The 15,249-nt window shown below is 38.9% G+C and overlaps 1 protein-coding gene across 9 annotated transcripts in view; it reads left to right on the plus strand.

The window, feature by feature from the left end:
* kirrel3b (kirre like nephrin family adhesion molecule 3b) overlaps positions 1-15,249 on the plus strand; it is a 196,964-nt gene that overhangs the window by 118,259 nt on the left and 63,456 nt on the right. For all 9 annotated transcript variants that reach the window (XM_036150046.1, XM_036150047.1, XM_036150049.1 and 6 more), the window contains exon 4: positions 4,554-4,703. In XM_036150046.1, coding sequence (XP_036005939.1) covers positions 4,554-4,703 — 150 coding nt within the window. The remainder of the gene's footprint in view (positions 1-4,553; positions 4,704-15,249) is intronic.

Genomic DNA, 15,249 nt, shown 5'->3' on the forward strand with positions numbered 1-15,249 from the left:
AGGGAGACTGAGATAGATAGAGAGAGAGTGAGAGTGAAAGAGAGAGAGAGTGAGAGTGAGAGTGTGTGTGTGTGTAATTTTATATAGGCTCAGAGTTGAGCAGAGATGTTTATCCTCTTCAGTTTTTATTGATTTAACAAGACAAAATGATCAAGATGAAATCTCATTTCCACAGCAGGGAAGGTAAGATGAAGTAATAAAAAAGAGGGGGGAAAAAATAGATCATTAGGTCCTCACACTTAAGGGAACAGTAGATCAGCTTTTGATAAAAAACATCTGTGAATAGCTTAAAACTCGTGGACAAGAAGTATTCTCGGCCCTCTCCACAGCCATTTTCTCCTCCAGAAGTGAATGATTGTGGAGGAAAATAAGGAGTGTTAAAAAAGGGAAGGATTTGTGTGAAGAAAAATAGCCGCCAGCCTAGAGAAGAAAGGTTTTCTAAAATCACCAATATGTTACAGACAGGGGGCTGAGTGCCTTCTATTGAGACAGATGACACTTTTTCAAAATAAAGCACTCCACAGCTGTCCTTTTTTATCACTCCTGCCTACCTAAACACGCCGCGCATGCAGCGGTAAAAGAGCGATGGTACATCGCCGTGGAGACGCACACAATGAAAGGAAAGTGGCAGCTGTATACGTAAAAAGTGCGACGAATCAAATGTCGCACGGCGCATTTCAATAATATAGGTCTGCTCGGCTATTCATAGAAAGAAGCTGCGTTGGCAGCATCCTCCGCCTGGGACCTGTTTCCATTCACAGGAGCCGTGATTAAACTGAGAGAACTCTTTCACCATTCAGAACCAGAAATCGTAGCACAAAAGCAATGATTCCTATCTGTCTCTGAATTTCCTCTTCATTCCTCTTCAGTGTCTTGCTCTTCCACTCCAATTAAAGAAAAGTGAACTAGCCCCACAGCGGCTCAACATACCAATCAATGCCATGAAAATGCATGACAGGCTGAGTCTGCTATACATGATGGTGAGAGAAGGCAGATGCAGGCAAATGCCCCAGGAAGTTCAGGTGTCTGAGTACCTTTCCGGAAAGAGACTGACGACGGACCTTTCGGAGGCAAGCCTGTGTCACTCCCACCTCTCATGAGAGCAAATTGAACACCGGTCACCTGTTTGCAGCTGCAGCAAAACCTGTTTCGATCCCCTGGTGATTACACAGTGTGAAACGGGCACCAGGTGAATGCTGCAAATCACAAGACCGAGCCTCAAGTGTCTTCATAGCTACGCGGACACGCATGCACATACGCATTGATTCAGCCTCAAGACAAATCCATTTCTCTCTGAGGGATTCATTACTCCTTAATGGGCCTATTTTACATTGTTTGCTTTGGGTAACACATTGTGTGTTTGAAATGTGCTGAGATCCGCGATCAATGGCCCTTTATGGGTGCACGTCACATTTGCAGAGGTGATCAGTCTTCATGTGTGCCACGGTGTAATTTCAATCACATTGACAAAACGCATAATCAAGATGCTTATAAGGTGGCAAAACCCATTAGGATGTTTCAATTCTTCGAGAATGAGATGATAACATCCTTATCATTTCCTATCCATCATGGATGCATGATTATTTTTTTTTCTTCCCTCCTTTGGATCCAGTTGATGCATCACGATGAAACTGGAAGGTGGCCATGTCTCCGCATAGCAATATTACCCTTTCTATGCCAGAGCCACAGATGAGGTAACTGGCACGGTAATCTGTTTGTGTTGCAGAAATCTGCATGGCTTATGTGGAGCTACGATTAAGACAAGCCAAACAAAGTGTGTCTGAAGTTCATTCCCATCTCTTTAGAGGGTGCAGTTAAATCAAGGCTGTTCGACCAGAGTCGGCTCCAGATCACATCATAGAGAGTCCTGCAATGCTCATTACCCTTCTGATCCGCGGCGGTATTACTGCCTTGGATCTCATCAATGAGCATAAAAACTGAAGGAAAATCCCTCCCTGGGTGACTTTCTGCTTGGAACGGTTCTTATTTATCTTCAGCCACTGTTGTTAGGTTGAACGATCAATTTATCCTCAGCTGACATGGGCTAGTATGAGATCACCGTGGTTAGCTAACCTTGGGTGAAATACCGGTTAATATCATAATATTAACACAGAAATGGAAAACATAATGGTATAATATGATCTAAATGCTTTCATTTAAGACGGAAAACCTATACAGCTGCATAAAATACAACATATTGCCTAGACAGCCTTCAGGCAGACATGCTGCTCAAAGCTGGCCTCTATAGTTTTTAAACACTAAACTAGTTAGGATACAATCACTTAAAGAGGAACGCCACACCTTAGCTAATTTTAACTGAGACAACCCAAATTGAAGCTGATCAGCTGGAAATATTTGCTGACAGCTATGGCCAACATATGTAGCTTAATAACACGGATGTAGTCTAAGAAAACATAAAAAAGTTATCACTGGTCTCTTGTGAAAGTATAGATGGTTAATGCTAGAGTTGTATCCCTTGGAAATTAATATTTTATATTAGACAGGTTTAAATTTCACATTTGGATTTAATTTGCAAAAGCTTCTTTTTTTTTTCAGCATGCCGGGGATGTGTCCAAATAGCTGTTAGCCTTCTAACACTTCATTTTTGGCAAACCCTTTGCCAAATGAACTATTACTATTAATAATCCCAGACAGCAAACTTAAAAATGTGAAACATCTCTTTAATAAAAGTGAAGAGTGGCACTCCTTCAGTTTCTATAGCACTGGACATCAGTATTTCCAAAGATCAAATTAGCTATTATTGTAAAGTGGGACAAATGTAGTAGTCTTTAAGCCAGCTGACTGTCAGTGCACAGCAATAGGTAAGGGAGAGGCTAAACATTGCGTTACTCTTTACTCCTTACAGCCAAGAAGAACTTCAGCCACCCTGGCACTGTCTCTGGCATCTCATTAAAAGGACTCAAAAATGCAGTGTTTGCCGTTTTAAAATCATAACTATTAAAAAAATATATATGTATACATTGATACCATTAAAAAACATCCTTGCTTAGTACTTTAATTTCAGTACACATTTCTCAGCAAATCGTCACCTAGCAGATCCTTGATCTACGCTCATTTCAGCTTATACAGCAGCTTATTTTTGCCTTCCTCTGTTTACCTTCTCCCTTGATTTAATATTTGTGTTGAGGCATTCTTTTGTCCTTTATCTTCCTACTGTATGGACCCTTAAGATTAAAGGCTTCACGTAGGAGGATGAAATGCACAGAGTGGCTTAATCGGCTGTAACTCACCCCACCAGCCTATAATGAGACCCACTTCATGCTCTATTAAAAGCTGCTGGATTCAATGAAGCCAAATTCAGTAATTGGACATAGAGCATATGATGGGTTTTGCAGTAGACACATCCATGAACTCAATAGCTGTTATACCACTGCCCACTCGTTCTGGGAGCTAAAACAGAAAATCACTAAAGGCCCGCGGTTTTGAGGAATCTCCAAGGTGACTGTAGGTTAGAAGTATCAGAGAAATCAATATTTTACCCCCTTATTATTTGTTGCCCTTAAGTAGCTGTCTAACCTTCCACAGTTGGATAGAAACAAAAAGATTTCTTTTAGAGGTGATTGACGAGCGGGGATGTAGTGAGTCGAAAGTCTGAAGTTTTTGTTTCCCTGAACAACGCGTAAAGTTTGGATGGGTCGAGGCTTTGTCAGCAGCCTGGCCTTGTGTTCCAGCAGAAATTCTTCACTCTAATTCACGGGTTTTAACATCAATCAATTACAGAAGGACAGCTGGAAGAAAAAAGCCCCACTCAGTTGGAAATTCTTCACGTTTTTTTCAAGTACAATATTTATGAGCATAAATTCACTTTGCGTTCCTCAAATTCTACCCACAGTAATCACGATGAAGAAGCAAGGAAGAAAAAGGAATAGAAGCGAGGGATCTTGAGGGATGAAAGATTCAGAAAACATCTTAGATACCCCACAGTGCACTCAGGTTAAACAATTTTTTTTAGCTTATTTGCCCCTGTGGAGACACACACTTCACAACACATGGGCTATGCAAATTTTTATATTAGTTTAAGAGGGATATCTTCAAAACCATCCGTCTTGACACCTCGGGTGTCCTGGATATTCCTCTTTTTTTTTTTTTTCTTCTTCTTCTCTTATTAAACTGTAAATCATTTCACAGGGCAATGTTGAAATAACTCGAACTAGAGCTGCTCCTGTTTACTGTTGCAGTAAAATGCGGTTCTTCAGCATACTGCAACTTCCACAGTAGCTCATTCGCACTGCCAGGAGTGCTATAAAAATGTATTGTGAGTAAATTACCAAATGAACAATCTAGCCACATAAACTAACAAAGTAATCTATTCCTCGCCTCCCTTTAAATTATCTGCTTTTACTGCTCAGTTAATGTGCTTATCCCAGTGCTGTGTGAGGCAGTTTGGAAAGAGTTGTTCTTTCATGACGTGAGGATGATAAGTAGGGGGGCGGGGGGGAAAGAAAAGTACTCATTTGCTTTTACTCGTTTGCAGATTAGCAGTATTTTGATTCGGAAGGTGATATAAAACAAACAAACTGTTTGCATTACAGGCTATCCACGTTACACAGTGATTGGCGACCATGGTTCAGGGGAGCATCATTTACGCATCCAGCGTGTCGAGCTGATGGACGACGCAGTGTTCGAGTGCCAGGCCGTCGAGGCTGCCATGAGGTCCCGTCCCGCCCGGCTCACCGTGCTGGGTAAGTTAGAGCTATGCATCACAGCCATCAAACACGACAGCTGGAAAAGGGCCAGCATCATCCAGTCACTGCCGGGAAGCTTATGGATAGATACTGACAAAATGGTTTGTAAAGTTTGAACCTTTTTTTTCACAATTGAGTGGATACACTACTAAAAATCCCCAATCTAGGATTAGTAAGAAAAAAACTATTTCTCAGGACCGAGATTTAGATTTTCTGCTAAGATCAAGTTGAGGGGGCAACAACTGCAGGAGGGAGACATCCTTCCTTAGCTCTTTCTGGACATTCCCAGGCCAAAAGAAATATCAACAAGGGTGCTTCTTCCTCATGAATTCAGTTTCCCTTAACCTTCAATTTTACCCTAGCTGGTCCTGTGAGTGTTTCCACTGTGGGGTAAAATAAATGGGATGGTTGTGCGAATTGCCTCTTTCCACTGCAAGAGCCGCTGAGAGTACACACCCCCACTGCTCCTCTCCCTGTACGCAAATGGATGCACCTTAATGGAGCCGTTTCTGAAGCTCCTGAAGTCTGTTTCTGAGTGTGGCCGTAAGTGGGGGGTCACAGAAACTATGAGACATTTTCAGCAAACAAACCATGCAGACTTCCGGTTTATTTATGCATTTATTTATTTGCAAGAGGAAAAGAAAGCGGAAGGGCTCCAATCAGTATTGTAGCTCTTGAGCAAAAAAAAGTCACTTTATTGACCTGTGAAGTTTGAAACAATCGGAAATGTTGAATATTTTAAGCCTGCGTGACGTGTTCCAAAGGAACATAATGGCTTGGCATTCCAACGCCACTACCTGAAATAAATAAATGATAATAATAACATACCAGTGTCTTTTCTGATTTAAACTTCTACTCAGGTAATGAGTAGATGCAAATAATAAATGCAGTGCAAACGGACCGTGTAAACAATGGCCCTGGAAAACCACCATGGCTCCTAGGAAAGGTTCCTGCAGTCAAAAAATACCTGTAGTCACTCTAGTGAGGTTTGATTCTGCCCTGTGGTCCCTTCCTATTGGGACATGCCTCGAAAACCTCCAAAGGGAGGTGCCGAGGTGCAGCGGCGGCTAAACGTGCAGCTCTCACTTACCTCTAAGGCAGAACAAAGCCAGCCTAGGGAGGAAGCTCATTTCAACCAATTGCATCTGGGGTCATATGATCCATATATGAGCGCGGGTGAAGGTTGCAACATAGACAGATCGATAAATTGAGAGCTGCACTTTTAGGCTCAGTGTGTTTTTCACCATAACCAACCAGAGAAAACTCCACCAATGCACGCATCGCCAAAATATACTTAACTACGCCCCTGGGTGTATGCCTTTTTGTGTGCATACAGGTTCCTTCAAACATTGCAAAAACATGCGTACTGGCTTAACTGAAGACTAACTTTCTCTCAAATGGATATGCCGAGTGTGTGCTTTCAAGATTTTCTCTCTGATTTTACCCTGTGAGGAGTATACATTATTCCCACCCACTGACTGCTGGACTCCCACCACAACCTTGAACAGAATAAAGCACATCAAAAAAGATCAAAATGATAAATGAGTTGCTTAAAACACAAAAAACCTGTGGTATTTTTATTTCAACATCCTTACTGGCATGTTAAAATATCTAAAAAAAAAAAGAAAAAAAAAGCCTTAGCAAAGTTACATTCTGTAATTAAAAGAAAATGAAAAGAACTAGCATCTGTTAATCGCTTGGTGGGACATTTGCCTCTGTTAGAACGTTTCCTTTCTAATTTCCTTGTCTGCATGAAGCCTCCATTTTCAAAATAATTTTAAGCTCGAGAGGTCACGTAGTCTTAATTTATTTTTAGTGGCTTACCACTGAGGGTGGCCATTTCTGCCTTACTGGGTCTCACTCTTAGGCTCATCCCTTCAAGCTTCCCACCACCTCGTGCAATCTCCCTGACTGAATGGTTGCTGGGAGAATAGCTGGAGTCCAAGACAGAGCAAAGCGAGCAAGAGAAAGAATGAATAAAAGGAGAAGGGGAGACCGAGCGGGGTGTCTGCCACGCAGTCCACACCGTCAGCCACTGATCCGCCTTATTGATTCAGCCTAATGAAAAGTGAAACTAACGATTTGTAGGAGAGCAGGAAGCCATTGAAGAGAAGAGAGCAGAAGACGGCGGCTGGTGAGCCCCACTTGCAAACAGATATAAGTGAATGTGCTTATAGTTACTGAGAGCTATAAGTGTCTGTTGTGGCGGCACTTTCCAATCATGACTCCAGTATAAAGTCACTTCCTTATGAGATGTTTCACCCTTTAATTATCCACTTTTTGAACGTCAAGGGCAGAATTTCAAACAAGTGTTAATTGGGTTACAATCATTGCGTGATAAAGGGTAATGACTGATTGATTTCATCCATTTAGGTGCAAAACAACTTTCACAGGGTGGCATTTAAGCCATGCTCTTTCCTCCCACAGCCTCTGCCCCAATAAGTTATCCTTGAGAATTTTCAAACGACTTCTTAATTTCACATTCCACTGTGAGGAGAAAATGCACTGTGTGGGGTTGATGTGTATGTTTTCTGTACTTTTTGATTTAACCAATTTGATATTTGCTGGTGTTTGATTTTGCTTTGCTTTTGCTCTCCAGTTTGTTGTAGGTTTGGTTCTGTGAATTTATAACTGACCTGTTTTTTTTTTTGTTTGTTTTTTTATAAGTGTCCTCTTGTATCTTTGATTAGTTTGTCCCTGAGAATGTTGTGGAGAACATCTGTCTTCGTGTTATTTTTTTTCCTTGAAACAGATCAGTTAAATTCTTTAAATAGCTATTAATTATCACATCTCAGACAACGTTTTTGCATCATGGGTGCAGGCCATTGACAAGCTAGTTCTCATATGAATGTGGCTTCATTTGTGTGATTTAGAACATGTCTCTGACTTTTTTATTTATTTATTTTTTCAGATTTGGCAATAAATGTAGCTCCAGCAAAAGTTATTATAGTAAGTAATAGTAATTTTTCAAAAACTTTGGCTCCAAGCTCTTCGACAAGGGAGACAAAATCATAATAACAAACTATTACTGGACAGACAGTAATACATCCAGGTCACAAGATGACATGCCAAGATTGTAACAATAGTTTTGAAAACTGACAAAAACTAAGGAGTCTTTGAACAAAACAACACAAAAGTCCATGTTTCACAAGTCCACTGGTGGCAGTTTTCATGTTTGACTTCTAAGGTTGCCCTGACGCCTCAAAAGTATTTTAAATAATCCTTTATTGTGTTTTACTAACTATAATAAAGGTTTTATGAATCAAACTGTGTTTAAAAGAAACCCCGATCAGTGTTGCACGTTTCTGTTCATCTTTGACAATTTAGCATAGTTTAAATTTCTAACTGGATATGATCAAAGGCTGAGCAGAAAACTTAAGTTTGGCTTGAATAAGTGTCTGTGAAGTAAATGCTTTAACATTATGTGGGGTTGCCATATTCTTACAGTGCTTTCAAATCATCCACACCTGGATTATCCCTTGTTTAACATTTCCCCCAAAAAATACCATAAAACATTTGCTTGTTTAACCAAGTGCCGTCAGCCAGTCTGTTAAGCAGTGTTTACCAGAAAGCGTGACTTTTTTGTGTGTTTTTGTGTCACGCTGCTTCATTATAATCACCGTATTTTATGATTAATGGCACCCTCTTTGAATCACAGATGGGTTGTTTTTGGAACCATTTTTGAATATGAATCGAATTTGTTTCAAATTAGCCTTTTTACTGCTCCAATAATCTGTTTCTTGTACTAACTACTTCATCCTCTTTTGGATTTGTTGGGTGTTTGGCGAACCAGCTTAAATGTGCAATATTACCACAATCTGGGTTGTGGAGTGGGAGATTAAACAGAGAAAAAGAACAACAACAATGGATCCTTTTATCTACATTAGTTTCTTTTAAGCAGCATCCCCTTGCGTACCTGCAGGTCTGGCTCTACTTCTGCAATTTCCAAAAATTTCTATTAAATCCCCATCGTAAACTGTTGTTTACTTATAAGAGGAACAATAAAACAATATTTCACAGATCTTTACATTTCATTGTGCCAACTTACAGAAGCAGTAGTGCTGCAAGTGACCCAACTATTTTTCAACACACAAAGCAGCAGTGAGAAACGAAAATACCTTTTTTTTTACCTATTTGACTTACTGAGGGTGAGAGAGTTTATCATTCCCTCCTGAAAGGTAGAATAGACGGTGTTTGTTTAATCCTCTGCCAACCTCGATGACTCCTGAAAGCACTGCCAAGGAGAATTCCAGGCTGACGTACACAAATGGTAATGGAGAAAATATATGCAAGTCGTGTGTCAACGCAAACTCCAAGCTGTCAATTACTTGCCAGTGTGTGACAGTGTGTCTATTGACAGGGAATATGGCTATGGCGACACACACCTGCGGTGCGGTCACACACGGGTAGAAACGCACAGGAAAATACACACACACACACGCACACACACACACACACACACACACACACACACACACACACACACACACACACACACAACTTCACTTGTCCTTACCCGACAGCGGAATAAATCCACAGTAAAAGTCTCTCCTGCATCTTTCATAACTCAATATCAACCCAAACCCCTCTGTGTGCCATATCACAGGAAGCTCTCTTCACTGACTTTGATAAGCGTGGAAATGACAACACAAATATTTACTTCCATAACTGTCATCAATTTTTTTTTTTTTTTTTTTTGTATACTTCTCAGTTTTCTGCTTTTTACCTTAACAATTCACTAACAAGTGACGGGTATGTCAAAGGAGCCAAATGGACTGACCTTACAGACCGATGCAATCCACAAAAATATGGGATATGGCTTTACTTAACCCTCATCCACTGCGGGCCACTATCAATGAAGAAAGAGAAAAGGGATAAAAATCCCTGACATCAACATTTACGAAAGGTACCAGAGGTCCCTCTTTGAAAACCTCCTAGAACTAAACCGACTGTCAACTTAAACCCATAAAAGCGTTTGCACAGCTTGCAGGCTATATTCTCGGATGCCAAAGGAAAAAATCAAGGTCTTGTGAATTAGTCATGAGGGAAGAGAATAGAGGATTTCAGGTCCAAAAACGACCCCTGAGGCCAATTATGCCACACGTAGTAAGTTGGCACTGCTGCAGACCTTTGCTCTAATCTTTTTACCTCAGTTTAGGAAACACTGGAATGGGGGGGAGAGAGACTATTAAGGTCAAAAAGAAATGCCCTAAGTGCATACATGTAGCACTCTATTCAACAAGTAAAGATATGTCATATTAAAGTGATGTCTTTGATTCTTATGCAAATCAGTCTATGACAATATTTCCAGCATCAAAGTTTAGTCTTTACCCATTAAAAAAAAAAAAAAAAACTTTAATTAACTAACTGAACCCCTCTTAGATTTCCATGAATTTAAAAAGAAGACAAATTTGTTGTTAGTTGTTTCATTTCATCTGAAACGATTGAAGTCTTACTACTCACATTTTTAACTAAGGCGCGTTTTAAAACAGTTTGTTAAAGGATCTGTTTAATTTTAGTGTGAAAGTAAGTTTTGTGCTTTCATCCTCCATTATGCAATATCCAGAAGCGTCAATCTAGAGCTGATAGCCACTGCCTGTCTACCCATCTTCTCAGTAAAGCAACCTACTGATCATACAGTAGATTGTTGGGGGCATAAAGTGATTGCTGTAAAATAGCCTCTCTTTAAATCAACCAAACTTAAATGTTGTCTGCTCTCCCACGCAGAAATGAGTACCTATATGTATTTATGTGACACCATAACTGTTTGAAAAATGCATGAACAGCCATATAAATAAATGCAGTTTAACTTATCCAGCTTTAAAGCTGTCGTGCGCTCTGATGACAGATCCACTCTTATTTAAGGTGCACCCACAGTTCCGTCAGACAAACTGTAAAAACTGATCTGAGAGTCTTCTGATGTCTCAAAAATAACACATCCCTCTTGTATCAAGCAAAATTAACTATTAGGTCCAACAACTATGAGAGTTTCTTGTGTATAAGATCTCCGTACGTGAATAAAATAATGAAATGTCAAAACTTTTCCACTCACAGACCACATCGTCCCTGCTTACTCGGGTTTGAAAAGAGATCTGGCAATGTAAAATAATTAATTTATCCCTCTTTAAAAAAGAAACATCACACTTGTGTTCTAATAAGGCTCCAAGTACCTGGTTCAAACCCCGCAGACTGCCCTATGGGTCCTTGAGCAAAACCCGTAGCCTCAGAAAACCTACCTTGTCGCTGCCCACTGCACCCAAAGCGATGGATTAGATGCAGAGGGCACATTTTGTTGGAATGTGTAATTGTAATGATAAATAAAGATTTATTTATTTATTTGTCAAAAATTCTTACTATCTATACAATCACAGTTTATCTGCTGTATTTCTGCCAAGCAGTGCAGTCCAAAGAAGAAATACGGCAGATATAAAGTATATAGCGGAGAAGAAAAACTGTGAACCAAGAGACAATAGAAGAAACTATAAATAGATTGTCATATACAGCATTTATTGAAAGGGCCAGGTCAAAGCAAATACAATGCTTTAAGACTGTCCGTGCACATATATGTATATATCTATTTATATATATATGTATATATATATATATATATATATATATATATATATATATATATATATATATATATATATATATATATATATATATATATATATATAGGAAGTATATGGACAGAATGAGACTAAAGTTATCAAACTTCTTGGGCTTACGAAGAGAAACAACAGCAGTGCACTATTTTGGAAATAGGTTTAGGTTTACCCGTTGAAACCAAGACGTTATTGTGATAATTGCCATCTATTCATAATGAATACTAGTTCTATAACAGTTTGAGATATCGTAATATCCTATAGTATAAATAAAATATAGTGTTCGTGGGGATATTGAAAAACAGAATTTGGTTTTATTGCTTTATACATGCCGTGCTTTGGAAAGAAGTAATCACCATTTTGCAAGCGGTTTCTTCTGTTTGATAATGTTTTTTTGTTTTTTTGTCAGATTTACATTTGACTTATGTCGAAGGAACCATATTTGACAGGATGACTTGTTCAATAATTAAACTAAGATTTATGTGAAGTTGTTTTAGGGAACGAAACTCAAAGACCTTCCCCAACATCTGTCAAAATGAAAAGCATTCACGAACACAATGTGATGCCGGTTGTATAACAAACATAATTGATAGCATGCCATTTGAATGAACCATTGTGGGCAAGATATTTGTTTTTCCTTCCCTTGCATTGTTAATGTTTTGGACCCACGCTTCGGCAACGATATTCATGTGCACAAAGGCCCAAGGGTATCTTTTGTTATTGTTGCTTCCAACTGCCAACGCTGAATCAGCCATTTCAGTGGATAAGTCAGAATTCATTATTTCTCAAGGATCATGCTGCCATCTATTTAGTAATGGAAATGAACTTGAAGGGCATGGTATAAAAGAGAAAGACAGAACAACCTAGGAAATAAAAGTACTGCAACTAAGGAGTTTTAACGCCACATGCAGAAGAAAACTACTAAAGAAAATAGTTCAAAAACTACTTCACATTACCAGTGAACATCAGTCTGTAAGCTTTTTGATAACTCCAAAGGGCTCAACATACTTGTACAAAAAGGCGTTAGATGCTCATCTGCTTTTCTTGATTTATAGAAAATCAGTAATGACGATTACAACTCAATTTCTCTTATTTTGCACATATGGTGGCTTTACAGAATATTTAAATAGTTTCTTTAAAAAAACAGCTTTATCACAAGGTAAAGGTATACTCAATGCCATCACTTTTCAAAAAAAAAAAAAAAAAAAACTCAAATTTTCCAAGATAAAGTAGGACTTCTGCAGAAATGGAACTATCCATATTCGCTTTCTGGCACCTTAAATATATAAGAAATTTGCAGTAGTTTTGTTGGAGTTTTTGTGGTTACATTTGCATTCATGGTTCATCTCCAGATTCTCTGGTTTCATTCAAGAGTCCAAAAACATGGTGATTGTGAAATTCATCTTTAGGGAGACCTGGTGTGGTTGTGTATGGCTGACACATCTGTCTAACACCTCTGATGGTCTTGCAACCTGTCCAGGGTATATAAGCATCTTTCCTGTATATAGCTTGAACTTCAATGTGCGGTGGAAATTAAAGTAAATAACAAAAGCAAAATTCTCTCTGCTGTGAATTAAAAGTAATGTGACAGGCAGTAACTTAAAACTGCATGAGTGCTAAAGTGCAAATAACTCACAGTATATGCACGGTAGAAGAAGAAGAAAAAAGAAAAAGGAATTTCATATATCTCTACATTTTTTTAAGTGAAATATTTCAATGATTAAACAGAAGTTCAATAAAATTGGAAAAAAAATCCACTTTAATTATAAAAATCAAAACTGGACATGTGTTTAGGTTCAACTTCAGTTTCATCTGTTACAAAAACATGCTGCTGTGTGAAACAAACATTCATGGTTACATTCTCCATTTTCTAAAGAAAAGAAGAGGAATAACATTTTAAATTAAATTTTCTAAATTAAAAAGTACATTGTAGTATCTTGATACATTAGGCTCAAAAGCTGTAATCTGAACCTGGCTGTGGACTCAGATATTTGTGTCTCTCCGAGTTTACTGTAGAGGTAAAAAAAAAAATAATAATACAAATCTCCAATTCAGAAGTACCTCCACTGGAGAGAGAAGTAACTCTAACATAGCTTTTTTATTCTATAGTGGCTTTTCAAAACTGTCTGAGCCATATTTTTTTAGTAGTCTTATTTCGTTTTGTAACCTTCTATTGAAGTAATAAAATATTCTATGACTAAGGTTGGGCAAAGTCTCACCATCTAAGTATTATAAATGCATATAAGTGGAGATAAAGTGTCCTAAACTGCAGACATCCTAGAAGAAAGTCTGACTGTAATATTAATGTTTCACTGCCTCTTCTGTTATGTTCCTTCCAACTCGAGATGGGAAGATAACTACATCTATGATATCAGAGAGACGGGGAACAGGTGCGTGATTATAGCTGACAGATTGCATGTAGGGGCTTTTTTTTCTGTCTATCTCTCTACATTTCTGCTGAAGGGGAAAGGATGACGTGAATACATCTGTGCTCCGTACGACGACTCCAACTCTATACAGGTGTTGAGCTGATTTTGAATTTGCTCTCTATACTAAATGCCATTGCCTTGGCTGTGACTGCAACAGCTATTGGAAAACTCTTCTTGCGTTTAGAAAACTTTTTAAGAGCAGACAGGCAAATAATTGGCAATAACTAAAAATAAAAAGCGACTATTTTTAAAATGTAACTTGGAATCATGAATGCGGTGCCGCTGCCTCCACGCTTAAACGCATGCACGCACACACACACACACACACACACACACACAAAAGTATAGCAGCAACATGGTGAGCAGCAGTGTCAGCACCCTTGCAATCTGTGCTGAGCTGCACATGGCTACGCTACATTGAAGTAAGTGTTTGACAGCTCTGGCATCTTCTCATTTTGTCTTTGTCCTTACTTCCAGTCATTTCATCTACTACTATTTAGAGATACCATGTCTCTATTGCTACCTAAAGCCCTCTGCATTTTTGGAAATGTTGTACTCATTGCTGGGGGCCCAGGGGGTGGGCTGTTGCCTATTGCTGTTACCTAGCAGAAGTATGTGGTTCCTATTACCTATATTAATATGTTTACAATAATTACAATATATACAAAATTGCACAAAGAATATTGAATAGGGCTTTCAGACCATTGAACCTTAGCCTATTGAGCTCTGAACTTACTGTTACATTAAGCTCTCAAAGTTCTTTCATTGTAGTGCCACTATTACCTGATCCATAGCAGGTAAAAAGAATATGTAAAATGTAATCAGTTGTATGTTTTATCCAAAAAATTACTTAATAACAACCTGCAAATTGTCTCAGGACAAGTGTAACCTTTCTAAAACATTCAGTCAGGTATGCCTATGCTAAATAACTGCAAGCACATTCTGTAGTCCCTACACGTTGAAGTTGATATACAGTTTGTAGCCTTTGGTTCAACTGCTGGATAAAGCGTTTACTTAATTCAACTACTGAATCAAAAACTTGAAAAACAGATGAAACTGTGGTGGGTTTTTCAGCTGGAATAATTGCAAGCTCTTTTTGGGAGTTTACCAAGCAAGTGCTTGTTCAGCAGTCTTTCGCTGTCACAGGACACGGAGAACACCTGCCAGGTTAAAAATAGATGAATGGTTGTTTTCAAGAAGCTCATAAACATCTGTTCACTCCACATCACGCCCATTATATTTGTGTTTGTGGCCTTTAGATGCCAAAACAGTCAAAAGAGCATTCATCCAGCTGTCTGTCTGTCCATCCATCCATCCATCCATCCATCCATCCATCCATCCATCCATCCATCCATCCATCCATCCATCCATCCATCCATCCATCCATCCATCCATCCATCCATCCATCCATCCAGTGTGTCATCTGTTCCTTCTATATAGACATTAGCCAGTGACTAATACTGCTCTTGATCATGTATGTTATAACGTTGTAACTTTATTGCTATTTTA

This window comes from Fundulus heteroclitus, chromosome 18 (assembly GCF_011125445.2).
Source record: "Fundulus heteroclitus isolate FHET01 chromosome 18, MU-UCD_Fhet_4.1, whole genome shotgun sequence".
Lineage (NCBI taxonomy): Eukaryota > Metazoa > Chordata > Actinopteri > Cyprinodontiformes > Fundulidae > Fundulus > Fundulus heteroclitus.